Source organism: Ustilaginoidea virens, chromosome 7 (genome assembly GCF_000687475.1).
Source record: "Ustilaginoidea virens chromosome 7, complete sequence".
Classification (NCBI taxonomy): domain Eukaryota; kingdom Fungi; phylum Ascomycota; class Sordariomycetes; order Hypocreales; family Clavicipitaceae; genus Ustilaginoidea; species Ustilaginoidea virens.
Genome location: NC_057322.1, coordinates 498,683 through 524,636, shown reverse-complemented (window position 1 = coordinate 524,636; position 25,954 = coordinate 498,683). Strand labels below are relative to the sequence as shown.

General features: G+C 60.8%; 11 protein-coding genes across 11 annotated transcripts; 8 read left to right on the top strand and 3 right to left on the bottom strand.

The window, feature by feature from the left end:
• Window positions 1-732: 732 nt before the first annotated feature.
• UV8b_07779 (uncharacterized protein) lies at window positions 733-3,828 on the top strand (the record flags this gene model as incomplete). The annotated part of the gene is made up of 2 exons (XM_043145276.1): window positions 733-836; window positions 903-3,828. The coding sequence occupies 2 exons, from the start codon at window positions 733-735 to the stop codon at window positions 3,826-3,828; spliced, it is 3,030 nt and encodes a 1,009-aa protein (XP_043001211.1).
• A 609-nt stretch (window positions 3,829-4,437) lies between these two features.
• Window positions 4,438-5,295, top strand: UV8b_07778 (uncharacterized protein; the record flags this gene model as incomplete). Its single annotated transcript, XM_043145275.1, has 3 exons — window positions 4,438-4,614; window positions 4,708-4,807; window positions 4,883-5,295. The coding sequence occupies 3 exons, from the start codon at window positions 4,438-4,440 to the stop codon at window positions 5,293-5,295; spliced, it is 690 nt and encodes a 229-aa protein (XP_043001210.1).
• Window positions 5,296-5,659: 364 nt separating this feature from the next.
• Window positions 5,660-7,129, top strand: UV8b_07777 (uncharacterized protein; the record flags this gene model as incomplete). Its single annotated transcript, XM_043145274.1, has 1 exon — window positions 5,660-7,129. One exon carries the CDS (start codon window positions 5,660-5,662, stop codon window positions 7,127-7,129), a length of 1,470 nt encoding a protein of 489 aa, XP_043001209.1.
• Window positions 7,130-9,336: 2,207 nt separating this feature from the next.
• On the bottom strand, window positions 9,337-10,833 carry UV8b_07776 (uncharacterized protein; the record flags this gene model as incomplete). The annotated part of the gene is made up of 1 exon (XM_043145273.1): window positions 9,337-10,833. The coding sequence occupies one exon, from the start codon at window positions 10,831-10,833 to the stop codon at window positions 9,337-9,339; it is 1,497 nt and encodes a 498-aa protein (XP_043001208.1).
• Window positions 10,834-11,943: 1,110 nt separating this feature from the next.
• UV8b_07775 (uncharacterized protein) lies at window positions 11,944-13,218 on the top strand (the record flags this gene model as incomplete). Its single annotated transcript, XM_043145272.1, has 1 exon — window positions 11,944-13,218. One exon carries the CDS (start codon window positions 11,944-11,946, stop codon window positions 13,216-13,218), a length of 1,275 nt encoding a protein of 424 aa, XP_043001207.1.
• A 466-nt stretch (window positions 13,219-13,684) lies between these two features.
• On the bottom strand, window positions 13,685-14,187 carry UV8b_07774 (uncharacterized protein; the record flags this gene model as incomplete). Its single annotated transcript, XM_043145271.1, has 2 exons — window positions 13,685-14,086; window positions 14,170-14,187. The coding sequence occupies 2 exons, from the start codon at window positions 14,185-14,187 to the stop codon at window positions 13,685-13,687; spliced, it is 420 nt and encodes a 139-aa protein (XP_043001206.1).
• Window positions 14,188-15,807: 1,620 nt separating this feature from the next.
• Window positions 15,808-16,173, top strand: UV8b_07773 (uncharacterized protein; the record flags this gene model as incomplete). The annotated part of the gene is made up of 1 exon (XM_043145270.1): window positions 15,808-16,173. The coding sequence occupies one exon, from the start codon at window positions 15,808-15,810 to the stop codon at window positions 16,171-16,173; it is 366 nt and encodes a 121-aa protein (XP_043001205.1).
• Window positions 16,174-17,334: 1,161 nt separating this feature from the next.
• Window positions 17,335-20,055, top strand: UV8b_07772 (uncharacterized protein; the record flags this gene model as incomplete). Its single annotated transcript, XM_043145269.1, has 3 exons — window positions 17,335-18,911; window positions 19,603-19,753; window positions 19,828-20,055. The coding sequence occupies 3 exons, from the start codon at window positions 17,335-17,337 to the stop codon at window positions 20,053-20,055; spliced, it is 1,956 nt and encodes a 651-aa protein (XP_043001204.1).
• An 865-nt stretch (window positions 20,056-20,920) lies between these two features.
• On the top strand, window positions 20,921-21,491 carry UV8b_07771 (uncharacterized protein; the record flags this gene model as incomplete). Its single annotated transcript, XM_043145268.1, has 2 exons — window positions 20,921-21,217; window positions 21,306-21,491. 2 exons carry the CDS (start codon window positions 20,921-20,923, stop codon window positions 21,489-21,491), a joined length of 483 nt encoding a protein of 160 aa, XP_043001203.1.
• Window positions 21,492-22,271: 780 nt separating this feature from the next.
• Window positions 22,272-23,132, bottom strand: UV8b_07770 (uncharacterized protein; the record flags this gene model as incomplete). The annotated part of the gene is made up of 2 exons (XM_043145267.1): window positions 22,272-22,463; window positions 22,554-23,132. The coding sequence occupies 2 exons, from the start codon at window positions 23,130-23,132 to the stop codon at window positions 22,272-22,274; spliced, it is 771 nt and encodes a 256-aa protein (XP_043001202.1).
• A 1,657-nt stretch (window positions 23,133-24,789) lies between these two features.
• UV8b_07769 (uncharacterized protein) lies at window positions 24,790-25,420 on the top strand (the record flags this gene model as incomplete). Its single annotated transcript, XM_043145266.1, has 3 exons — window positions 24,790-25,118; window positions 25,176-25,303; window positions 25,377-25,420. 3 exons carry the CDS (start codon window positions 24,790-24,792, stop codon window positions 25,418-25,420), a joined length of 501 nt encoding a protein of 166 aa, XP_043001201.1.
• Window positions 25,421-25,954: the final 534 nt, after the last annotated feature.

Here is a 25,954-nt window from a genome sequence, read left to right as displayed (position 1 = left end):
ACACCCGATGGTGTCACCGAGCTCACAGCCCTGGCCGAGTATACGAAGCTGGAGGCCAAGTTCCGTTACACCTGCCGAGCGGTTGAGCTGAAAAATAAGGTGGACGGCGATTCCGTCAACTCCACCTTGGACGCCTCATCGCTGGTCGCACAGATCGAAGGGGGGCTGAATCGAGGCAGAAATCTCGTCGGAGCTGAATAGAAGTGTCTGGGGATTGCGGGTGGGCACCGGCTTGCAGGGTATGGGCTGGGACTCGGCGTTTTATTCTCGCGGAAGATGTGTTTGAATTTGCCGGGTAGACGTTTGGTTGTTTGAGAAGGAAATCGTTGTCTGAGTCCGACCCAAGAGATGAAGAAGATGTTGATAGTGGTAAAGAGGGTTGATCGGTTCCAAGTACCCGGTACCTTCGGAGTACCTCGCGAGGAGAAGATGACGCGGCGTCCAGGTCTGTAGGCAGTTGGTAGTGCACACTAGGCTACTAGGCTGCGGCGCTAAAGATGGGGTTCGCCACATGTCGAATGCTTCGAGCCAATCATGGCTTCCCTCAGCCGTTCACGAATCACAGTCTAGACTCTATTCCGTACACTGTACAGGACAGAGCCGCAGACCCAACATATAATCAACGATGCACAGTCATTGCTCTCGAGCGAGGGATGCCTTCACGATGCTTGCAATCCCGTGACCGGCTCATTTCCGCCAACTCTGGTAGCCGCGCTGCTCCCGGCGAGCAGGATGGGCGATCGCAAGAGAGCACCTTCGCCTGATGCCGACGCACAACGAGAGGAGGAGATGCAATATGGGGCCGTGGGTCCAGCAAAGGAAGAGCTCGAGCAGAGGTGAATGAATTGCAACTTTCCATCCCTCAATCGCTTTCAACAGCTGACCGTACGCCAACATTCAAGATACCCCAATCGTCCAAGAAATCATTCCAAAACTCTGGCCTTTTCAGACCTGTTCCTTCACCTCTTCAACCCTCTCAATGAAATCAGAAAGCAGCCGGCAGGTGGTGTTCCAGCTCGTAAGAAGGGACCGCACGGCGCCACCTCCCTTTCACCTCAGGAACAACGGCGCCACCTCATTGAACGGTTCATCAATCGATGGCGCAAAGAAGTCGGCAATGACTTTTATCCCGCGCTGCGCCTGATCCTCCCCGACAAGGACCGCGACCGCGGCGTCTACGGCCTGAAGGAGAACGCCATTGGGAAACTGCTCGTCAAGCTGATGAAGATTGACAAAAACTCGGAAGACGGCTACAGCCTCCTTCACTGGAAGATTCCTGGCCAGACCATGGCGGCGCGTCTCGCCGGCGATTTCGCAGGAAGATGCTACGAAGTCATTTCCAAGAGACCAATGAGGACAGAAGTCGGGGACATGACGATTGCCGAGGTGAACCAGCAGCTCGACCAGCTGGCCGCTTCGACGGGCGAGGCGGAAAATCTGCGAGTGTTCGAGACGTTTTACAACAGGATGAATGCCGAGGAGATGCTGTGGCTGATTCGCATCATGCTCAAGCAGATGAAGGTTGGCGCGACGGAAAAGACGCTGCTCTACCTGTGGCATCCGGATGGAGACGTTCTCTTTGGCGTCTCGTCCAGCTTGCGGCGGGTTTGCTGGGAGCTGCACGACCCGTCAGTCAGGCTGGAGCAGGAAGACGCTGCCGTTTCGTTGATGCAGTGCTTTCAGCCGCAGCTGGCGCAGTTTCAGATGCCTGCTTCGTTCCAGAAAATGATTGATCTCCTGCGCCCCACCGAGGAGGATCCGGAGTTTTGGATTGAGGAAAAGCTGGACGGCGAACGGATGCAGATGCACATGGTGGACGACCCTTCCCATCCTGGGGGTAAGCGCTTCTGTTTCTGGTCGAGAAAGGCAAAAGACTACACGTATCTCTACGGGGACGGCTTCTTGGACAAGACGTCCAGCTTGACGCGCCATTTGAAGGATGCGTTTGCTCCGGGCGTCAGGAACTTGATCCTCGACGGCGAGATGATTACCTGGGACATGGCGGTCGACAAGATTGTCCCCTTTGGAACCCTCAAGACGGCTGCGCTCTCCGAGCAGCAGAACAACTCGGGATCAAACGCGTCCGGCCATCGCCCGCTTTTCCGGGTCTTTGACGTCCTCCATCTCAACGACAAGTCACTTACACAGTACACGCTTCGTGATAGACACCGCGCCCTCGAAAAAGCCATCAAGCCGGTTGAGCGACGGCTCGAAATCCACCCGTACAAAAGCGCCACTTCGGCAGACGAAATCGAGCCCATGCTGCGGGAAGTCGTGGCCACGGCATCGGAAGGGTTGGTGCTCAAGAACCCGCGGTCCATGTACAGGCTCAACAGCCGAAACGACGACTGGCTGAAAGTCAAGCCCGAGTACATGTCCGAGTTTGGCGAATCCCTGGATTGCGTCATCGTCGGCGGCTACTACGGCTCGGGTCGGCGCGGCGGCACCTTGTCCAGCTTTCTGTGCGGCCTGCGCGCCTCCCGCAACCACGTCCAAGCAGGCGCAGATGCCGAAAAATGTTTCAGCTTCTTCAAGGTCGGCGGCGGGTTCCGCGGGGAGGATTACGCACAGATCCGGCATCATACGGAGGGCAAGTGGATGGAGTGGGATCGCAAGAACCCGCCAACGAGGTACATTGAACTGGCCGGCGGGGAGAGCAAGCAGATGGAACGGCCAGACGTGTGGATCCGGCCCAAGGATTCGGTCGTCGTGTCCGCCAAGGCGGCCAGCGTCGCGCCTTCGGATAGCTTTGCGCGCGGCTACACGCTGCGGTTTCCACGGTTTCGGAGTCTCCGCCTCGATCGCAGCTGGGACACTGCCCTATCCGTGGATGAGTTTGAGGAACTCCGGAAGCGCGTCGAACAGGAGGCCAAGGAAAAAGCCATGACCCTGGAAGACCACAGGAGGAAGCGGAGGAAGCCCAACCGGGCCAAGCGGGAGCTCTTCATCGCCGGCCAGGACGAGGCACCCGCAGAGTTCAAAGGCGAGAGCTCCAGAGTTTTCGAGGGCCTAGAATTCTGCGTGCTCTCCGAATCGCTGAAGCCGTACAAAAGGACCAAGACGCAGCTCGAGACCGTCATCAAAGAACACGGCGGCGCAGTCTCGCAGCGCGCCCTGCCAGGAGGACAACACGTGGTCCTCGTCGCGGACAAGAAGGTCGTCAAGGTGGCCAGCCTCCTGAAACAGGGCGACGTGAACATTATACGTCCGCGATGGATACGGGACTGCGTCGAGCACCAACATCCGCCGTTCCTGCTGCCCTACGAAGAGGCGCACCTGCTCCACGCGACGGGGGAGATGCACGCCATTGCGGCGGAGAACACGGACCCTTACGGGGACAGTTTTGCGCGAGACGCGTCGGTGGACGAGCTGAGGCAAATCCTAGCCGGCATGCCCAGGCTGCAAAAGGCGGGAGACTTTGACCGGGACCATTTCCTGGGCGAGCTGGAGGAGCGGGGCATGGGCAGGGGCATGGGCATGGGCATGGGAAACCTCCGAAGCTTCCTGTTCCGCGGGACGGCGGTGCACTTCCGAGTCGCGGATGGCGCGCGGCCGACGGCGCTGGACAGGCTCGTTCGTTACGTCAAGTACGGGGGGGGCGAGGTGGTGGACGAGCTGGGCGGCGGGGCAACCCATGTGGTGCTGGTTGGGCATGGCGCAGGGCAAGCTGGCGACGAGGCGGCGGCAGCGGCGGCGGCAGCGGCGGCGGCTGGGGTGAGGAGAGAGGTGAGCTGCTGGAAGAGGGTGCCGCGCGTCATTGGGGAGAAGTGGGTGACGGAGTGCTGGGAGGAGAAGACGCTGCTGGACGAGGAGGCGTTTGCGGTGTGATTGATGATTGAGGATGCGAGCCGGTCGGGTGGCCAGCGGTGCGGACGTTTTGGTGTGCTGCGAACCATCTGTTGCGGGTTGGAGGTTGGAGGTTGTGATGGCTGAGCACCAGCCCCAGCACCAGCCCCAGCACCAGCCCCAGCATCAGCCCGGGTCCCACAACCTGGCACGATCCGTCCTCGGCCCACTCCGCAGGCGGGTCGTCAAATACACTGTCCAAATACACTGTAACGACGAATTCTCGAGTCTTGAGTCTTGAGTCTTGCCTCTTGCCTCTTGCACTTGAATGCAAATCAGATACCTGACTGACCTGATGGCCGGCGGCCAATGCGCCGCTGCCGTTATGCATTCGCCGCTGGTGTTGGTCCCGAGAAAGGGCCACATGTCACGGCGGCAGACTGACCAGACAGAACAGAACAGCCTTGCCGAAGCACAATACCCCTCGTCGTAGGCAGATTCCCCTCACCTCGGTCATACATCATACACAGTGCACCTGCGTTTTCTCGTCTCTCAATCACGTCTTCAATCAATCAATAATTAATCAATCAATCAATCGTCAATCGTCATTCCGCGCCAGCACAACGGCCCGGCAGCACGTCCACGACCACAATGTCCGCCCTGCCCAACGTCCACGTGTCGCACCATCCGAGCCTGCAGGCCAAGCTGTCCCAGCTGCGGTCCCAGTCCGCAGACTCAAAGGCCGTCAAGAGCCTGGTGAATGACATTTCGCTCATCCTTGCCACCGAGGCGCTGGCTTCCAACCTGACGGCCGTGGATGGATCCAAGGTGCGCAAACGGCCGGCTTGTCCAAACCTGTCGGACTGCAATCCCCCCCCCAACCCTCCTTTTTTTGCCCTCCTGCTGACCGCGCGGCTGCAGGACAAGACGCCGCTCGGGTTCGAGTTCACCAGCACGACCGTGACGCCTCAAACCATGTGCATTGTGCCCGTGCTCCGATCTGGCCTGGGCATGGTCGAAGGCAAGCTAGCAACCCTCCCTGAAGGATCATCACCCCCGCTTTGCATCGTCTCTGGACTTGTTTGACGCGACACAGCCGTGCAGACGATCCTGCCAGTTTCCGTGCCCGTCCACCACCTGGGCATGTACCGCGAGCCGTCCACGCTCGACCCGGTGGAATACTACAACAACCTGCCGCACCGTGTTTCCGGCTCGTCCGCCCCCGACGGCGGCGGCGCCAGCGGCCTCGCCATCCTGCTCGACCCGGTGATTGCCACGGGCGGCACGTGCGCCGCGGCGATTGAGACTCTCCGCGAATGGGGGGCCAAGAAGGTGCTCGTCTTGTCGGTGGTGGGCGCCGAGGAGGGGGTCAAGAAGGCGGCTGGGGAGTGGCCCGAGGGCACGGAGCTGTGGATTGCGGGTATCGACAGGGAGCTGACCAGGGAGGGGATGCTGCGGCCGGGGCTGGGCGATATTGGCGACCGCTTGTTTCTGACGATTGGGAAATGACGTCGTAGGGTTGTGGTGATGGTGGATCAAGATTCGAGAACTCAAGACTCGGGACGGGTCAGGGACGGTGATTCTTGTCGTGGGAGGATCAAGTTCCGCATGGATGCATCGAGGCCTTGCAGAAGCGATGGTTAAAGTCGATTCGGATGAATTCATTTGTGTTTTTTTTTTTCATTTTGACTGCTCGCGTCGCAGTGCAGTGGAGGAACTTGCACTGCCACATCTTGTTGCTTCACCAGCCTCCAGCCTACGGTCATCCAGCCCCACCCGCCTCTGAACGGAAGTTACCGGACGGAACGACAAAGCCGCCCTCAGGCCCAGGCCTTTGTGAAGCTTCATGTTCCCAAGACACCTCGCAGGCGACATGCCGCAACCCGAGATCGTCCGCCATCACTCATCGTGCCCGTCTCCTCAAGCCGCTCAATCAGCAAATGTCCGGAACGCACAACACCAGGAGCCCCTGGCGACACACAGCACGCACGACCCGGCCGTCGGTGACTCTGATACGCACCTCCCGCGACCGAGCTTTGCAGACCAAGACGCGTACTCCATACCGGACACGTACCTCAATCTAAACGAACTGGCCGCGTCGCGTCCTGTCGACGATGCGGACGACGGCAGCATCCACGGCCACGCCAGCCTAGACCGAACCAGAAGCCTGCAGCAGCAGCAGCAGCAGCAGCAGCAGCAGCACTCGCCGCTGGACGCATCACCGCCAGCGGACGAGAGACCCGGCCAGGAGCCCGCGTCCCGGGCCCTCACGCAGCTATATACAGTATCGTACCTCGTATTCTTCGCCCTCGCAGGGACCCTCGCACGGGTCGGCCTCGCCGCCCTGACGCACTACGCCGACACGCCCGTCATCTTCACCACCATATGGGCCAACTTTGGAGGCAGCCTCGTCATGGGCTTCCTGGCAGAAGACAGGAAGCTCTTTCGCCACGAGTGGGCCGCGCACGTGGACAGGCACGCCGGCGGCAACGCCAGGAAGAGTGACCAAGAAGAAGCGTGCGCTCCCCCCCCGGCCGCGGATTGCGCTGCGGCGAAGCAGGCTCACCTGGCTTTCAAGAAGACGATGCCGCTGTACATTGGCCTCGCGACAGGATTCTGCGGCAGCTTCACCAGCTTCTCCAGCTTCATGCGCGACCTGTTCCTCGCCATGTCCGACGACCTGGTTGCGCCGGGGTTCGGAACCAGGCCCGAGGAGAGCAGGAGCGGCGGCTACTCCTTCATGGCGATGGTGGCGGTCGTCGTCACCACCCTCGCGCTGTCGCTGTCGGGCCTGGCGTTTGGCGCCCACTGCGCCGCCGCGGCGGAGCGCTTCGTCCCCTCGGTGCCGCGTCGCTGGTGCCGCAGGGCCTTGGACCCGCTGGCTGTCGCGCTGGGCTGGGGGTGCTGGCTGGGCGCCGTGCTGATGGCCGTGTTCCCGCCCGACGACTCGTGGCGCGGCAAGGTCGTGTACGCGCTGGTGTTTGCGCCGCCGGGCTGCTTGGCGCGGTTCTGCCTCGCGCTGGCGCTGAACGGCAAGCTGGCGACGTTCCCCCTGGGGACCTTTGCCGCCAACGTGCTCGGCACGGCGGTGCTGGGCATGGCGTGGGACATGGCGCACCTGCCGATCGGGGGCGTCGTCGGGTGCCAGGTCCTCCAGGGTGTTGAGGATGGCTTCTGCGGCTGTCTGACGACGGTTTCGACCTGGGTTGCGGAGCTGAGCAGCTTGCGGAGACGGAGCGCGTACCTTTACGGGGCTACGAGCGTGGTTGTGTCGTGGGCGGCACTGGTGCTCATCATGGGCGGGCTGAGATGGACGGAGGGATGGTCGGCCTTGAAGTGTTGAGAGCATGCGAGGGCCTGCCTGAAGCGGTATCGGGAAGACCTTGGTTTACGTTTGATGTTGGTGCATCTGGCGGCGTCTTGCTCCTTTGCCTTTTTTTTCATTTCCTCCCCCTTTCTCTTTGCTCGGTGTTTGCGGGAACACATGGACGAGAGACCAGCAAAGCGTCCCGGGTTCGAAAAGCCGACTTGCGGCGACTCACGGATTTATCCGAGGCTGCTGAAGCAACCCCATATCCGGCTCCTCCATTCCGTTCCTGGCGCTCATGCAGATCCTAGGACTTCCCGCTGCTGGGATCTACGAGACGACCCCCCGACCTTTGCTAGCGCAGTGTTGCCACAAAAAAACACGGTTTACGAGCACGGTTTACCAAGCATTGCCAGGGACGGGCATTCACGTCATCACAGCGGACATGTCATGGCTCGAGGCTTGTTGTCGAGGCTGTCGTCGAGGCTGTTATCATGTGGAACAAGGCAGTCGTGGCCGTATGAAGAGGGGAGCTGTCCATCTCTGTGCTGCGACACACGCATGTGCGAAAGAAAGACACCTGTCGGATACGGAGCACAAGCTGGCATGCATTCCCAGGGAGAAAAGGGGGCCCATGCAAAAAGACACGATCGGCTGAGTTGCTTATGCCAGGCTGACCACGAGTTTCCTTTGGTCGGTGCTCTGCACGCCGTGCTCCCGGACGCATGAAGGCGTTTGAGTTGGGGGCGGAGGCCGCTCCTCAGGGGGGGGGAGGAGGCGCGAAGGAGAAGGGCAGAGCCAACCGACAGGTGCAGACTACCAGGGATTTGTATGTCAAGGTTGTCAAGGTGGGAGGGAGGTCATCCTCAGACGTCTGCAGGTTTGCAGGTTGTTGGTATTGATGCATCTGCATCTGCAAGGCCGGCCGGTCACGCACTGGCTGGGCTGCCAACTTGTCAACATCTATCCGCGAGCAGAACACAATACAGCCCCAGCAGGGCGGTGCAACGCGAGAAAGTATCTTGTCAGGCTTGTCTCATTCTTAATTTCTCATTCTCACTTGTCATTTCCGTTTCTCCTGTCTCATGCCTCATGCCTCATGTCTCATATCTCGTCGAGGCGAATTTCTGCTCGGCCAAGCGAACGGCGTGGCTCCCTGGTTACCTACAAATGCAACCAGACGCTCCGCAGTACTCGGTGCGCACTCCGCACAGCGCCGTACTGTGTCCACCGCCCGCCGCCAAGTCCCCGTGCCCGTGCCCGTGCCCGCGCCCGTGCCCGTACCAGAGGACCTGAAACAAAGCCAAAGGAGCGGACGTGGTACAGTACGCAGGTACCTTGCATTCTGCAACGTCCAGCCCAAGGGACCAGGGGTGAGCTGCACCGCACGGGCCGCCCCACAGCTCGCACAGATGCCAAAAAAGAAAGAAAGGAAAAAAAAAAATAATCCATCAACGCATCTGGATTTCTTGAAAGCAAACAAACAAGCCATTCCCCCCCCCCTCCCCCATGCTGCTCGGTTACCCAGCAGTGAGTGGGCACTGGCAGGGCAGCACACAAACGTCCGGAACAAAGGCTCAAAATATCTGTGCCGTCCTGTGGCACGTCGATAAGCGAAACGAGAGTCTCTTGGTCGGACCTCCAGACCCCCAGTCTCGCGGCACGGACTTTGGACGACAAGCGAATGCGGGCTCGTGAACAGACGACGCGCGGGTCGCTGGTTCTCCGGCAAGAGCTTGGACTCGTCGGGGAAGCCAGCTTGATGAGACAACGCAATCCAACGCAACTCGTCGTCTCCGATGGCGTCGGAAAGACAAACTGCAGCCTGCTGCTGCTCGTCATTTGAGCGGGGCGGCCCGGTCCGGAAAAGCAGGCCCGCTCTAGGAAAGGAGGGTAGAGGGAACGGAAAGGGAAACCAAAAAGGTTGGTGATGTTGTGCCAAGACTGCACTTGGCCCCCGACTCCCCTGGCACGGACATGGTGGAAGAGAGCATGGGTCAGGCCACAAAAAAAAAAAAAAAGGGCCACCCGTCGTAGTCGTCGTCGTCGTCGTCGTCGTCGTGGTGCAACCAACCAACAACAAAGTGGCACACTTGAGGATTGGGGGCCAACGTTGAATAATCAAAAAGACAAGTTTGAAGTTGGCCCGCTTGCTTGGACCAAGCAGAGGCCCGAGTCATCAACGGGGGCAAATGGCCGAACCAAACAGCCCCCAACAATTGCTGCCAAGGTGCCGCCAAGAGTCAGCCTTGCTGCCGATCAAGCTTCCCGGCAAGCTTGCCGCCGTCGAGAATGCTGCCAAACATGGCCGCCTCGAAGAGGTAGTTGACCTGCCAGGCATGGTGGTTCGCGTGGGCAACGAGCCAGACCGTTTGGTGCACCAGACCGCGCGAGTACAGCTCAGCCATGCGCACCCGCGAGCCCTCGGCAAGCTCTTGCTCGCGCCGCTCGTCCACCCTGCCGCCCCCGACATAGTCCAGCGGCCCGGTGACGAGGTGCCACCAAAAGTCGCCAAGCAGCTTCCTGTGGGCGCGAGGGGAGGCGCGCAAGAACCGGGCGACGTGGTCGCACGGCTCCTCGCCGTTGCACGCGTACCTGGCGCCCAGGGGCCTGCTGAAGCCCGTCGTGCGGAACTGCTCGTCAAACGCCTCGTCAAAGTCCGCCTCGCGCTGCGGCCTGGCCGGCGCTTTGCGGGCCTTGGGCCACCCCAGGACGGCGCGGCGCCAGAACATGTGCCGGTCGTTTTGGATGTGCCAGGTGTACAGCGCGGAGCACATCCTGGCAACTGGCTCGTGCCATCGCTGGGTCAGCATCCTGGCCCCCGTGGCGGCGAAGGCGTCGTACACTCTGCGGAGGGCCTCCTCGCTCACGACGCCCGTGGCCGTGATGTCGGCCGTGCTGAGCAGCGAGTTCATGACCTCGGAGTTGACCAGGTCGCAGCCCACGTCGACGACATCGGTCCCGGGCGAGCTGAAGACCAGGTCGCTCATGATGGCGCCTGGGTCGAAGCCACGCGCCGCGACCTCGGCCGCCATGCCCAGCAGGCTGCTTTCCGACAGGGCCACGACCTGCGCCAAACGCCTGCTCAGCCGGGCTGAGCGGTTGGCCAGCCGCCCCTTGTGCTTGGCCTCGAGCCTGATCTTGCCCTGTATGTAGCGCTTGCCGATGCAGACGCCGTCTCGCCGCTCGCGGCCCCCCGGGGCTTTCCGCGCGTGTCCGTCTTGCAGCCCTTTGTCGAGGAGCAAGTCGAGCGAAGGGAAGACGCCATCATAGCCGTGCTCGTAGTAAAAGGCCATGTCTGTCACGTAGTTGGAGAACAGGGTTTGCACGTCAACCGCGCCAATCAGCAAGTTGGCCATGCCGCAGCCAAACAAGGCGTTGTTGGTCGTCATGGCCTCGGGCCATCCCGCGGCCCCGAACAGCTGCAAAACCCTGTCCGACGCTCGAGTGAGTCCGGCGCCTTTTGGGGGCAGAACGTTGCCGGCCGCATGTTGAGACTGTTTCCACTGTTCCAGCTCCGCGGACAGCCGCAGCTCGACCAACCCGACGCCGGGCTCGGTGTCGAGCTGCTCAGCTGCTCCCTTTTCGTTGAGAGAGGCGAGGGAGCCGACGTCAAGGCGTGCCGACGTCTTTTCGTCCACGTCACGACCACCCTGGACAGCAACAACATTATCATCATCATCATCATCATCAAGGCCTGCAAATACCTGGGCTACCAAGTCTTGGGCTTGTTGACACATCCTCTCCAAGTCGGCCACGGTCCCCTGGCGGAACAAGGCTCTGGCCTCTGAATAGCCAGGATAAACTGGCAGAGTGTCTCGTCTCAGTCTCCGTCCTAGAAGCCCCCAAATTGTGGCCCGGAGACCCACGCGGCAGGAACCCGGGAGAGTCCCGTTTGGGCCATGTGGGAGAGCATAGTTTTTTTTGACCCTGACATTGACAGGATCAAGGTTGTATTCACCCCAGTAGCTGCAGCGTGACCCCGGGAAGCAACATGGCAACAGCATTTAACAGGACTGGCAGGGCAGAAGAGTAAACTACAGAATGATGATGATTAGTCAGTGGCGAGCAAACAAACAAAAAAAGGAATTTATTGTATAACCTAAATGAAACATAGATTGGCAGGAGACAAGGATCCGTCACGAACACTTTATACACTTTCGGACTAGGGGAAAGAAACCAGGATGAAAAGAGGGGAAGGCAGACGCTTTCCACAAAACATATCGGTAGGGCCTTGGTCACGGGTGCGAAGCAGTGGACTGGACTCGCCCTGCTCGAGCCCCAAAAAACATGGCTGCAGGATTTCCCCGGTCGCAGTCTTGCCGGTTGTTTGATCTCTTTGTTCCCCTGCAGTCTGCAGTCAGTCGGTGGTGGGTTCTTGAAACTGGTGAGAAATGGTGAGCGTGGTACGGTACTTTGGGACGAGAGGCTAATTTCAAATCCCCAGCTTAGACTTTGGAAAAGGTTGACAGGGTAAAGCAACCCTCGATGCAGAATGAAAAGGGGGGTAGCGCGATCAAGAGTCAAGACCAGATTCCCGCCATGGCTTTCTGCCGATCGACGCCATGGCATGACGTGTCACAGTTAGCGTCGAAAAATAAACTTGCCATTTCCGGACGGGCGGGAAGGGTATTCCACTTGCACATGCTCCGTAACGAGCCACACCTTTAGCCGCCAAACCAGCCGGTTCTCGTGACGTTGGCAGGAAAGGGTTAGAAAGGAAAGGAAGCAGAAGAAAGCTTGTGCATCTGCACGAGACTCGAGTCTTGACCTTTCGTTTGCTGATCTGCACGAGCTGCCCACGCACCCCCCCCCCCCCCCCTTCCCCTTCCTTCCTCCCCAGGGCAACAATGGCGGACTACGATGCTGCTGCGCCTCGGATCCGATACCGCTCGCTTGACCGGAGCAAGAAAGAGATACGTCTGCTGGAGGTGCAGCCTGCAGCGAGTGCCGACGTCAACGAAAGGCTCGTCTGCCGCCTGGTGCACGAACCTCTGAGCGACTCGTCCGAGTTTACTGGCCTGTCCGCCCTCTACGGCGACATTACCGTCACCGAAGCCATCCAGCTCAACGGCGCGAGCGTCCCCGTACCCGCCAGCGTCGCCCAGGCTCTCCGGCACGTCCGCGCGGTGCTGCTGGCCCCGTCTCTGCCTGCTCCCGCACCAACCGCAAAGTCGAAGAAAGGGGGCGGCGCAGCGCGCGCCGGCCACGACCAACAAGAGGCGGGGGAGGACGACGACGCGGACCAGCAGGAGGGGGCGGACGAGGAGGAGCACGAGCACGAGCACGAGCACGAGCACGAGCACGAGCACGAGCAGGCGCAGGAGCAGGAGGGCCGGGCACGGAAACGGCAACGGCAACGGCCCCCCGTGTCCAGGCTGTCTGACAAGGCTCCCGGCTGGCTTCGATCCGTCCTCAAGAACGTAAAGCACATGATTTCCGAGCCGGCGGGGGCGCGGCCTCTACGCATCTGGCTCGACCTGCTGTGCATCAACGGACGGGACGCCAAGGAGCAGGCGGAGCGCCGCGCAACCATGACCAGGGCCTACCGGCAGGCCAAGGTGACGATTGGCTGGCTGGGGCTGAAGGACTCGACCTCGGACCTGGCCATTGACATCATCCGCGCGTGGGACGAGTGCATGCCGCCCTCGTTTGGCGAGCCGGGCGACCGCGAGGCCCATCCGGAGAATTACGCTCCCATCATGCAGTGGATGGCCCCCGTGGCGCACTTTACAGACGTCCCCGAGGGCGTCACCGACCCGCGCGAGATACCCACCTACAAGGCCATTTCTGGCTTCCTGAACCGGCCGTACTTTCGGAACGCGTGGATGCTCGAGGACATGGCCCTGGCGCGGTTCCCGGCCTTCCTGGTCGGCGACGAGATTGTGTCGTGGAAGCAGATTCTGCGCATCAACCGCGTCAACGAGGACATCAAGGACCACGGGGCGGCCATGTTCCCCAGCGAGTTCATCCCGCTGCTCGAGTACATGCCGCTCAACAGCGTCCACACCTTTTTGACCGAGTTTGACAGGCGGCAGAAGATGGAGGAGACGCCGGCCATGTTCTCGACGGCGGGCTCCACGAGGAGCGGTGGATCTACGACGAGCTTACCGAGGCCAACATAGCGCTGCTCAAAAGGGAAACGCGTGCTTTGCTTTTGTTGGTGTTTTTTTTTTTCTTCCCCCTCTCGCCCTGCTTCTCCGTCATTGCTAGAGTTTGGGGTTGACATGGGCGCGCTTGATTTGCCTTTTTTTTTTTTTTTTTTTTTTTTTTTTTATCCGCGCCTTTTTTTTTTTTTTTCCTCGGGGTTTGGTGGGGAGGAGGAGAGAGGCGGGGAGAGAAAGGACGGGAAAAGTAGGAAACGAAAAGGTAGGGCGAGGCCAGGCGAAAGCAAAAAAAGAGACAAGAGACAAGGGGAAACACTTCGTCACGGGAACCGGGCGCGCTCGGTAGCGGCTCTAGCAGGGGCCTTTTGACGAGACATTTTCTGCACGTCCACTGCCCCCCCCCCCCCCCCCCCCCCCCCCCCCTCTGGAAGGGACAGAAAAGTCTAGAACGTGTCGAGACGCCCCTGAACTGCATGCCACGCCGTCAGCATGCAACCGTGCTGGGTGTCGGCGTCCGGCGTGGCGACGACGCAGCCACCAGCTCGTTGGGGCTTGGGTCACGCGGAGGCGGTCTGGCGACGACGGGCCCGCGGTGTTTTCGCCCGACAAGGCGCCAAGTGCGAAGCCGGCCCGCGGTCATCTCGTCCTCGGACGCTGTCCATTCGATGATCGGGACGAGAGGAAGAGGCTTCGCGGCCGGTGTGTTCTTCGAAACCGCATGGTCCAGCTGCCTCGACAGGACGACACCACACCCCCACTCGATCGGGGGCACGCCGGGCCGATGCTCTTTCACAAAGCGACGATCGAAACCGTCCAACGTGGTTCTACGCGGGGCTGTCTGGAGGCCGGGTTGCCCGGAATCCCGGAGACTTTCGCGCCGAGGGGTCTGTTGTCACCGGACATCAGGGCATGTGATATTCGCCTGGTCTGGTCTGGTCTGTTTTTTTTCTGTTTTTTTTTTCCAAGGACCGGCTCCCCGGACGCCATGCTGCGCCTTTTTATTTTCTTTTTCCCCGCACGTCCTGGCTGTCCGGGCTGTCCGAAAACTGCGAGTAGGCAAGGCGGGGGGCCAATCGATCGCCGTGGGGGGGGGTTCGTATCGTGCAAGGTCGACTGCAGACGCCAGGCGGGGGAGGAGACGAGTCTCCGCATGCCTTGTAAGAAGGGTTTGGTCACGCGAAAGGGGCTGAGGGGACGGGGCTGACGTGCTTGCGAGGCGGCGGGCGGACTGTCGAGGGCTGCTGATAGCTGCAGGACCACCGATGATGGATTTGCTTTGACAGCCTGGTCGGGATGCAGACGGGATGCAGACGGGACGCAGACGGGACGCAGACGGGACGCAGATAAGACGCAGACAGGACGCAGACCGGATGCAGACTGGACGCAGACTCTCAGAGCGAGATATGTGAGGCGACGAGTGACCATGCGGCGATAGAGCAGAGGGGCCCTATCAACTGCACTTCCGAGATCGTCGCCCAAACACGGACTTTATCTCGCCGGATGAAAACTCGGCATCGTCATTTCTCTCCGTTTATTCTCCTGCACACGGCGTATTCCGTCCGAGTCAGCACATTGGCCCCCCCCAAGCCCTCTGTTCAAGGCAGTCAGCGCGCCCCATGTTCATACACTGCCACACGCCCGGTCACGCGTGCTGGCCACGCCTCCGTCATCTGCGGCGGCACCACCACTTCGTCCCCGTACAAGACGCCGTGCTGTGACGAATGTCGCAGCCCACGCTAGACGCAGCAGAATGAGTGTTTGCGGCCTTGCATGCGTGGGCCGAACCATCCGGCTTTATGATTGGGAAGATGCATTGCCGAGGGCGGGGGATCGCTCCGGGGACCATCTGAGGTGCGACGGGCATCCGGGGGGGAGCGTCGCGACCGCTGCTGTGGCATGTGGCTTGCAAGACGCGGTCCGCGTGGGCTAGCTGCCGAAGACGACAGGAACCCAAGGGGCTGGGTGGGCATGACGGCTTTTCTCGTGCCAGTTGGTTTCGTTCCTGGACGCAAGCGCTCGTGCCTCGACTTGCTCAGGGGTGTATCGCTCGGATGGTTCTGGTGGAGCGTCTGGGAATGGGCTGTAGTATGTAGCAATTATCCAGGGAAGGGGGGGAGGCAGCGGACGGCCGGTTACAGATGTCGGCTACAGTATAAAGGCCTGGTAGTTCAAGTTTGATGATGATTTACAAGTCTAACTAAACATGATGCAACATGGACTAAAGGCTTGGCTGAACCTTGCAACAGGTAACTCTGAGGTTATTCACCTCGTGTTTTCAAAATGGATCACATCGCGATTAGCTTCTTAGCTGGTGAAGCTGCGACAGCTTTGCGGAGTACATGCATGATAGATAGCATCTGGCGAGCACAACTGTCAAACGGCCAAGCGGCTCCGTGGGCAAGGCAGACGGATGCAGCCGCGGCGATGAAGCTGCCGGACAGCGGTATTCAGGCGTGGCAAGCGGCCTGTCAATGGGTCTGCCGCAAACAGCCCGGTGCATCATACCAGGCTGCCGCTCCATCGCGATGGGATACACCGCGGGTTTGCTCTGCGCGACGGGGAAATACCACGTCAAATGCAGGAGGAAAACTGACCTAGAGGGGAACAATGCCCTTGATAGTCAGTCCGTCTAGCTGCCCAGCTGCGGCATCTCGCTATGCATCGTACAGTACATTAGGTTTCCGCTCTCTGCAAGCATGCTCTCCTCCAATCATCCCATGCGGGCAGCGTATGCCACGTTGCACCCGGCCACGTCTGCGTTCGGCCCGCATCCGGGGACCTGTTTCCACGTGCATACGTATCGGGCATGCGGCCACTTGCAGCGCGCTGCTTTATCGCAGTAATGCACATGTACGGGTGGAAGCGCAACGACGCCGCGCAACGACGCCGCGCAACGACGCCGCGCAACGACGCCGCCATTCTTGCGCGGCGTCGCATATCGGTGCGGCGGTGCGTACGTACGTACGTACGTAGGTACGCAGGTAGCTGCCACACGGCCGGTGTGGCGGTTGGATTGCTGCTGCTGCTCATTACGGTATGTGACGGATGCGGGCGACGACGTGATGACTGCCCTGCCGAATGGCTGTTGGTAACGTGGCCGTTGTGCGGTGCCGAAGCAGCGGCTGTTGCAAGCGGCCATGTGTGCTTTGCTGTGCTGGCCCTATCTTCCTGTTCGTCATGACTGGCCGTATCTTCCTGCTCGTCATGACGGACTGACCGACTGCTGTGTGCCGCGGGGATGCAAGACCCGTATGAATACTGCGTGGCCCGATGCGTGCCACGGTAGAGTCAAGGACGCGGGCATGCGAGTTTGGCAAGTAAGCAGGGCCTCCTTTTCAACACGCTCGTGCCTCACTTGTCCAGGTGGGTTCACTGCCTTCAAACCTGCGCAGGCGGCTCATTGCTCGCATGGTCCAAGGAGAGCCCGATCAGAACAAGCCTAGCTCCTACCCAGGCCCCCCCCCCCCCCTACCCAACGTCGGAAGGCCGATCGATCGATCGTATGTTATAGACGAGGCCGCGGCGAGGCCGCAGCCCAAAGGACCCGGCAGCTTCACCACCGGCAGCTTCACCGCCGGCAGCTTCACCACGCAATCGCAAGGCTGGCCGGAGACGACGGACGCTGCTGCTGCTGCTGCACACCGAGGACTCGCTAAAAACCCCGCCAGGAATCTCATCGTCGACCGCTTGCCTCGCATTCCTGATGGCCATCACCGTCGACTACGCACCCGGCGCATCTCGAGTCAGCCGCGCCTGGCCGCGACCAACGCTGCTGGGGCAGTACTCCGTGCAACATTGGCATCCGGCGAGCAATCGAGCCTGGCAGTATCCGTGCTCCGTACAAACGTAGTTTCTATTCATCCCCCCCAAAAACCATCAGATGCATGACCCGTGTCACCACCCCGCGCAGCAAGGTTCAGCCAGCCTCAAGCCGGTATTACCAAGGTACGGAGTACTCCGTAGAGAGAGCCACTTGGAGGCGTGCCGCCTATAACTAGAGGGAGATTATCCCTCCCACGAGTTTCATGAGGCAAGCCGCCGCGGCGCTTCTTCCATCCCGCCATCAGACTCTCCACACAACACCGGTTCCCCATCCGCCCTCGGCAGCGAGGCGCCCCCCCCCCACCTCTCAGCATGGGCCTTTTGCCAGGCCTTTTGCCCTGGTCGCACTGCCTGGCAGCGGCGCTCGCCACGCTTCTCGCCCCCGCTTCGGCCGCGACGGCGTCCAAGCGAGCCGACCTGCCGTACCCTGCCCGATCCAGCTACCGCATCAAGGGCATCCAGCCTGACTTCTGGCCGGACTGGGACGACATCTCGGGCAACAATGCGGGCGGGGTGTCGATGAACCTGGTCTGGGCCAGCTGGGAAGCCCGCGTCGCCGCAGCGCCCTGCGCCCCCGGCCGGCAGGAGTACGACGGGCGATGCTTCACCGTCGACGCGGCCGTCGACGCGGCCATCAAGGCATGGACGGACCGCGGCCTCGTGGTGACGGCCATCGTGTACGGAACCCCGGCGTGGGCTCGCGGGAAGCGCCGCTGCGCCCCGCCCGCAGCCGGCATGGACTTGTTCTGCGTGCCCGACCACCCCGCCGACTTTGGGCGCTTCGCCGGCATGCTGGCCCGGCGGTACGACGGGCGCCACGGCCGCGGCAGGATCGCCGACTTTGTCGTCAACAACGAGGTCAACTCGTACGAGTGGTTCAACATTGGCTGCGGCCGAGGCCAGGGCGTGGCGTGCGCCGAGGACGAGTGGCTCGACCTCATCGCCGCCAACTACGTGGCCGCGTACGACCGCATCGTCTCGGAGCAGCCGACGGCCAAGGTGCTCACGTCGCTGGACCACCGGTTCGGCAGCGAGCTCGACGATCCCCGAAGCGGCACGCTGTCCGGCATGACGGTGGTCCAAGGTCTCGCCGCTCGGGCCGGCTCCCGCCGCTGGCGCGTCGCCTTCCACCCGTACGCCCCGGACCTGTTCAGCCCGGCTTTCTCGGCCGACGACTACCCCAAGGTCACGTATGGCAACGTCGGCGTGCTGGTGGGCTGGCTTCGTCAGCGGTTCCCCGACAAGCCCCACGCGTGGACGGTGCAGCTTACGGAAAGCGGCGTCAACTCCGGAGGCCCGTCCAGCGAGGCTGCGCAGGCCACGGCCATCTGCCAGTCCTTCCGCAACATCCTCGGGACGCCCAACATTGAAAGCCACGTATACCATCGCATGCAAGACAACGCTGCCGAGGGCGGCTTGCTGCTCGGCCTTCGAAACGTCAACGGATCGGCGAAAGCCTCGTGGTCGACCTGGGCGCTTGCCAACAGGAACGACCTGTCGCCTCCTCAGCTATCCTGCGGGTTCGAGACGCTGCCTTACACAAGACTGACGCGAGGGTACAGCTCCAGCAGGGGCCACGTAGCCTCTACCAGGCAGCTCCCTCTGGGTTTCGCCCCCGAGCAAAGCTGGCGGCTGCTACGAGACGAGAAGGCAGGGACGAGGATGCTGTACGAGTGCAAGGTGGCAGGGCATTCCCTCCTGACCCCCGACCCGGGCTGCGAAGGCCAGTTTCCTCTGGGGCCAGTGGGATACATTTATGCGAGCCAGGTTGCCGGGTCCGTGCCGCTGTACCGCTGCTACATTTCTCAGAACGGGGACCACTTTGTGTCGCCCAGGTCTGACTGCGAGGGCCCGTACAAGATGGAGTCTCTGCTTGGCTATGCCATTCCGTGAGGGCGTGGGCGTCGGAGATTTTGCTCCCAACGTACATAGATGGAGTGCAGGTGCGATGACTGATGGCAGGGTGGCCCTGCTTTTGCCGAGGGCGCGTTTATGCTTCTGCGTCGAGTTGAACTGTGCGTCTCGGGGATGCTCGCTCGCAGCGATTCTACCGTAATGGATTGCCCTTGAACTGAACTGAACTTGATGGGGACGGAAGGGTAAATTAAGCGTGACATGATGATGGAGAGGACAAGCCGGGGAAGGAGCAACAAAGGAACCAGAGTCAGTCACATGACCAACCATGTGGTGCTGCTGCCCAGACAGGGCCTTTTGAGCCCGAGGCAAAGACTATCTTGTACTCCCTCAGGGATCTCCTTCTCTTTCTTGTTTCTTTGCTTCTCTGCTTCTCTGCTTTTCTTCTTCTTCTTTGCTTTCTTTTCACTTTCCTTTTTATTCATTGTTTCCTATTTTTTTCCCATTTTGCGCGGCAAACCCCATCCCACCTGTGCGCAAGCAACCGAGCCGACGGCGACCCCGCACCTGCCACACCTGCCACACCTGCCACACCTGACCATCACGACGTCCACACGCCCCGCCCCGCCAAGCGCCCTCCCCCACCTCCTCTTGCGCACCCGTTTGAAAATTTGACCCAAACACAAAAAAAAACCGAAACGAAAACCCACCCGACGCATAAAATAGCACATCGCCGGCAAATTGCCCGTTTCCCCTCACCTCGACAAGCCTCTCTGCACAAGCAAGCCAGAGCAACCGAGAGACAAGCATCGCCCCCAGTCTCTTCCACCCGCCCTCTCAAACTCGCTACTTTTCCCACCGCCTCCCTCACAAAAAGGTACGAGATTGGCATGCCTGAACCTTCCCCCACCCCCAGCTTCCACAGGCTGCGCATGCTAATAATGGCCGCAGCTGAAAATGGCCGACGCCGGGCGACAGACCGGAACCGTCAAGTGGTTCAACGACGAAAAGGGCTTCGGCTTCATCACCCCCGACGACGGCGGCTCCGACCTCTTTGTGCACTTCCGCGGCATCGAGATGGAGGGCTTCAAGGCCCTCAAGGATGGGCAGGCCGTGACGTTTGTCGCCGTCCAGGGACAAAAGGGCATGCAGGCCGACAAAGTGCGGCTGGCGGCCTAGAGCAGCGCGCGCATTTTTCGTGCCCCTATTTTTTTTTTTTGTTTTTCAACTTTCCTTTTCGTTTCCCCTCCCCCTCCCCTACCAGTTCACGCCAAGCAAAGCAAAAGCAGCAGAAGAAGAGAACGCACGCGGGGCCAATCGCTTGTCCACGATGGCCACTTTCACGGCATTCTTTCTCCAGGACAAAGCGGCAGAAAAAAACAAAAAGCCAGGGCGAGGGCGAGGGCGAGCAGGAGCAGTCGGGATGAAAGGGGGCCAAGCTGTTGATTGTCGATGTGAGGTACCATTTTTTTTTGGGTTCCCGCTGGGAATCACTGCGGACGGAGGGATGAAATAACTTACTCGGTGGGTTGAGCGTGGCGCCAATGCGACGAACCTGCTGAAATGGGGCAGCTGTTGCTTTGATGTTGCCAAATTCATTCCGTTTCGTGGGTGCAGGTTGTCGTGCTGTTTCCGTGCGCGTTTTCCCTGGCAATGATTTCCGCGGCCTCGGCTGGGACGCACAAGACATGCGCGGCATTCGACCTTGTGCTCAGCTGAAACCCAGACTTAACGTCCCTCCTGCGCGCCCGTTTGCCACGGGCCTAACCTGGGATCCTTTATTCACAGCAGCCGGATGCGGTTCCGACGCTCCCCGTCGTGGAGCAAGTGAATCAATCGCAGCGCAGCGCCATGAAAACCAGTGCCCTGCCGTGCCCTGCCGCTGTTCCGCAGCATGCTTGTAGACGACGTCGACACCCTGCCCCATTTGCCCTCTGATCAACTGCTGCGTTGATTTTTCTTTTCCGCATACCGTCTTCGGTTCCGTCGAAGTTGTCTGTTGTCGAGTCACCTGTTGTCGAGCCGTCTGTGAGTCCTTCTCAACATGGCCAAGAGGAAAAAACCGAGCCCGACGGACGCCTTCTTCGCCCGCTTCTCCCAGTTCGATTACGACCCGGCGGCCGAGGCATGGCTCGAGTTTGAACGCATGGTGACGTCTCCTACATGGTCAATCTACGGCGTAGAAGTCAGGGCCGCGCGAAGGCGTCTCATAGCAGCCCTGGTCGCCCAGTTCGACCTCGCCTACGGCACACGCGAGGAGGACAAGCTCGAGACGTTGCAGACACTCTGCGGCAAGCTGAGCCTCTCCCCCGTGCCGGAGACCATCACCGCCTGCAAAAAGGTACCGGCTTTGATTCGCCGTCGCCCCTGTCGCGAAGCTGCTGGCCCTTTGCTGACGCGAACGATTGGGGGATTTCCGGGCCGCTTAGGCCGTCCGGCGGGTGCACGTAAACATCATCGACTTTATCGATTCGCAGCGGACGGGGCGGCCCGTCCGTGCATTCAAGACGGAGGCGCGGTTGCGGCGGTACACCGGGGACACGGAAAAGTTCTTTCCCAAGGACGAGGCCAAGGAGAGGCCGCTGCTGAGGTATTTGCTTCGAGACGTCGTGTAGAGAGGTCGGGCCGTGCGAGGGTAGTAAAATGATTACAAGGATCAGGGTGCTCTGGATGGCTACGAGCTTGCGTCGCACCCCTTCCTGGTATAAACCCGATTGCTGGGTGGGAACCCCTTTTGTATGAGATGCCAGTCGAGAACGAGTTTGCTCCCTGCAATGTACCATGAGCACGAGACACCGCTCCGAATAGCAACGCCCACTACGATTCTTGTGGCAGTAGCTTCTCGACACGGCGGCTGCCGGGCCTCGTCAAGATTCTGCTGAGAGAAACATGATGATCCCACAGCAGCTACTGATCCATGATCAAGATTCAAGACCCCGTCCCGAGCGAACAGCAGACAGACCTCGGAAATACGTAGCCTCGAGTCATTCTTGGTTTCGAGAAAAAAAAAACCCATCCCTCATGTGTCAGTTTTCCCGTACTTGGGAATATTGTGGCTGCCTCTGGCCGAGAGTCTCTTTGCCATTGCGCTCAATTCAATGTCCTTGCTCTCGCAAGGATGTAAAGGACGCCCGATGGTGGCGCGCACAGCAACGCGATTACACGGGCCGCGGTGTCTATAGAGTGCAGCATAACCCCACAGACGAGCAAGTCTGATGCAAACGCCCGCCACTCGATTAACAGGTTAACACGACGGAAACAAACCGAGGCTGGGAAACAAACCCCCCCCCCCCCCCTTCCTCTTGTACTGCTGCCCTGGCTGCAGCTCTGGGCGGAACTGGTGGCGCGAGGTGAAACCCGCTGGGTTTTTGTTGCCCGACGCAAACATGCTGCCTCTACTCGTCCAGCTCCGGGTAATGCCTCCAGATGCCATCCGCGTAAGGGACGCGCCTCTCGCTAGCCAGGTACGCCTTGATGTTGGGCCTCTGCTTGACAGCTTCGTACAGCTGAAAGACCCCGTCGTACTTGCCCGACTCGCGCAGCTTCGCGACCGTCTTTGGGAAAGCAAACATGGTTCCGTCGAGACCCTACACGATGACGCCGTCAGCAACGCCAGCCCAGCCCAGCCCAGCCCAGCCCAGCCCGCTCGCTCGCGCGGGGAGTGGAGTGGCACGAACCTGGAACAAGACCAGGTCGACGTAGGTGCACCGCCCGCCGTGCAGCCACGGCCCCTGGCCGCTGGCGTCCCCGTCGAGAAGGCGCTGCACGTAGGCGAGAAACTTGGGCAGGCGCTCCCGGGTGTAGGAGCGGGCGCGCCTCTCCGCCTCGGGCTTCTGGTCGCGGTAGTGGGCGGACACGGAGACGGGGTGGTGGGTGTCGTGGACCTCGTTGGCGAAGGCGTCCAGGAGGGTGAGGGCGATCTGGTTGAGGTGGTAGATGGCGAGGCCGTCGTCGGGCGGGGCGAGGCCGAGCCGGGGCGCGAGGTAGAGCAGGATGTTGGGCGTCTGGGCGAGGGTCAGGCGGCCGTGCTTGAGGGCCGGGCAGGCGAAGACGGGGCCGTTGGTGGCGTCGCCGGTGTTGCTGGGGGCGACGAGCTGGAGGAGGGCTCGGGTGGCGGCGTCGTCGTCGTCGGCGGACTTGGCGGTGTCGAGGTACGGCACGCCGGCGTCTTCGAAGAGCAGGCGGATGAACTCGCCGCGGCCGGGGATGCCGGGCCAGTAGATGAGCTCGTAGTCGGGCGGGGGGGAGGATGCCATGGCGGGGGCGAGGATGGTGATGGTGATGAGGAGGAGGACGAGGATGATGACGATGACGGATGTCGGGACGGATTTGATGGCTTCGGGATGTGAGGGAACAACAAACAGGTGGTAATCCGCCGGCGCCCTGATGTGTGCGCCATGGCGTGGCGTGGCGGCTTGCGGCTGGCAGTATGCGTCATCGCGGCGGAAGTAGCATTACTTGCCCGCGGTTGAGCAGCCGACTCAACATCCTCGCCGTGCATGAGCAGCCGCCACTGTCTCTCCACGAGCCCCTGTAGCGTAGGAATGCCGTGTACAACGATTGGCCACTCGCAGCGCCTTGCAGACCGACAGACTCCGGGGCATATTTGCACATGCTGGCACGCTGACATGCTGGCACGCTGACATGCTGACATGTTGACATGTTGTCATGTTGACCCGCGATAACAAAGGGCACAAGTCTGCACTCGGCAGCTGAACCGAGGTCTTGCTGCTCCGCCAAAAGCAAATGCCCAAGGGGGCTTGCGCGGAAACCCCCCGTGGCAAAGCCCGGCTCTGTCTACAGGGTAGGGTGTTGTTTGCGTTGCATTTGCCAACATTGGGATGGTTTCATGACGCGCAGCGCGGCTTGCATGTCCCAGCGTAGCATTGCTCGCGTTGCTCATGGGCTCCGTACAAGCGCACAATGACGTGATGGAGTTGTCTGGGCGGGCCTGGGCATATGTTTGTGCTGCCAGCTTGCTTGCCGCAGGAGGAATGACTTTGCGGCACTTGGGTTCGCCGGAGGTCCCGAGGCCCTGGAAAAGCGCGAATTAATAAGGGGGGAGCCCGTCAGGGACCGCCATACCCCGATGGTACCTGGTGTTTACGCAGCACGTTCTGCTTGGTCGTGGGACGAGGCCACGACTTCACTCCTGGCAGGACCTGGCTTGAGACGAGCATGGAGACCGAGGCCCGACACTGACAAAGAGATGAAACGGACCTGCGTCTCCATCCAGGCCCGCCTCGGCTGGCCAGGGGAATCCCCGCAGCACCAGGGGCCCCGGCAGGACCTCGACCGGCGTTCCCGACATTGGGGGGGAGGGGGGGGCGGGCCGCCAGGCCAATCACGTCCCGCCGACGGGCAGACGGCGCCGGCTTCTCCCGCCCGCCGAGGTGGCGGCAAAGCCAAGGTCCCGGCAGGCTTCGCATCTGCCGGGCCGAGTCCCTCGCTGCTGCTTTCCTTCCAGATGCCCTTTGCACGCGGGGCTGCAAAGACGCGGAACCTTGCGGATGGGTCGGGACCGCGACGGCAGGCACGGATTGCAACGCCCTGCCCCATGTCTCGTTTCTAGATTTGCCGGAACCACTAACCCGCGCGGTGCATGAATACAGTTACGACGTGGCCCATCTTTAGGTTTCATAATTTCCCCCCCCGGAGGGTCCGGCGCACGGCAGAAGCGTGGACAAGGGGGTTGGAGGATGCGGGTCATGCATGGGGAGCCATCAGCCAAGTCGAAGCGAGGCAAATCTCGCACACCCCTCGAGGGCTCGACTGGATATAAAGCCAGCAGAGCACGCCCAGCTTCCTTGCCCGGGTCGGACCGCACCAGCACCGCCATTCACCCCTCGCGCAAAACCCAGCTCAGCTCAGCCCAGCCCAGCCCAGCCTCTGCTCCCCGATTCAACCGCCGTCATGAAGTTTGTGCTCGTCGCCACGGCTTTCGCCGCTCTGGCCCTCGCGGCTCCCGCGCCGGGCAGCCCTATCCCTGATGCAGAGGACGCGGCCATCATCCCTTCCGAGTCCAGTCTGGAAGGCCTGAGCCTCGCGGAAAAGCAGCCCGAGGAGCCGAAGAAAATCAAGGGGTTCCCCAGGGACAACAGCTTTGCCGAGCACTGCAAGGGACTGACGCTGGACACCACGCTCGCCGGAGTCGCCAAGAGCACCTGTGATGGCGAGGTCAAGGAGCTCAGTCTCGACCGCTGCGTCAACAACGTCGATGGAACGCTGGTGCATGACCTCAAGTGAGTCCTTGCCTCTTGCCATTCCTCCGTGCATCGCTGACATGACGCCGCGTGTAGTGGGCGATTCTCGGCGTCCTGCCCCAAGAAATGGGTCAACCTCGATGGCACGGTGCTGAACGCCAAATGCGCAAGAATTCGAACGGAGAACGGGAAGTCGGTGTACAAGAGAACCTCGATCGATCTCAGTTCGTGATAAACCCCCCCCCCTTCTTCCCCTCCTGTTGACTCGGCGATTGCTAACAACCTCGACCTACGTAGAGGACTACCTCTCCTTCTACAAGGGCGCTCTGCACTGCAACTGAAGCAGCGGGCTTGGCTCTTTGCCTCCCCTGGGAGAAGGGAATCCCAGCCGCGGCAGTTTTCCTCGGCTCTGTGCTTTAGCCGGCGGGAAATATCCCGGGGGATGATTTGCCTGGCGCTGGCTAAGAGAAGTGTGCGGCCAGCTGTGTTGACGGGCCCTGCTTGGTCATTCTATTCTATCAGGAGATTTTGCACAGATTGTAGAAATATCAAGACACGTTTTCCCAAGCAAGGGCCAGAGACTCGACATGGCCCAGCAAGTCCATTGCTGCGTCACGCTGTGCGACATGTTACCAACGTGCATGCAACACGTTGCCCCCCAGTCATGAAAGTCCCCTGACCCCGTGAAGCGACAGCCCTTGCTTCCGTAGGTTTTCCGCCTCCGTTGCCTACCGGCCGCGGTTCGCCGCAGCGATGCCAACCCGCTGCCGAGCTGCAACCCATCACCCCCTTCCCACGGGCCCGAATTAAGAACAAGCGGCAAAGGCGGACAAGACGTGCAGAGCCGCCAAGCGGTCAAATGTTCCTGTGTGCAG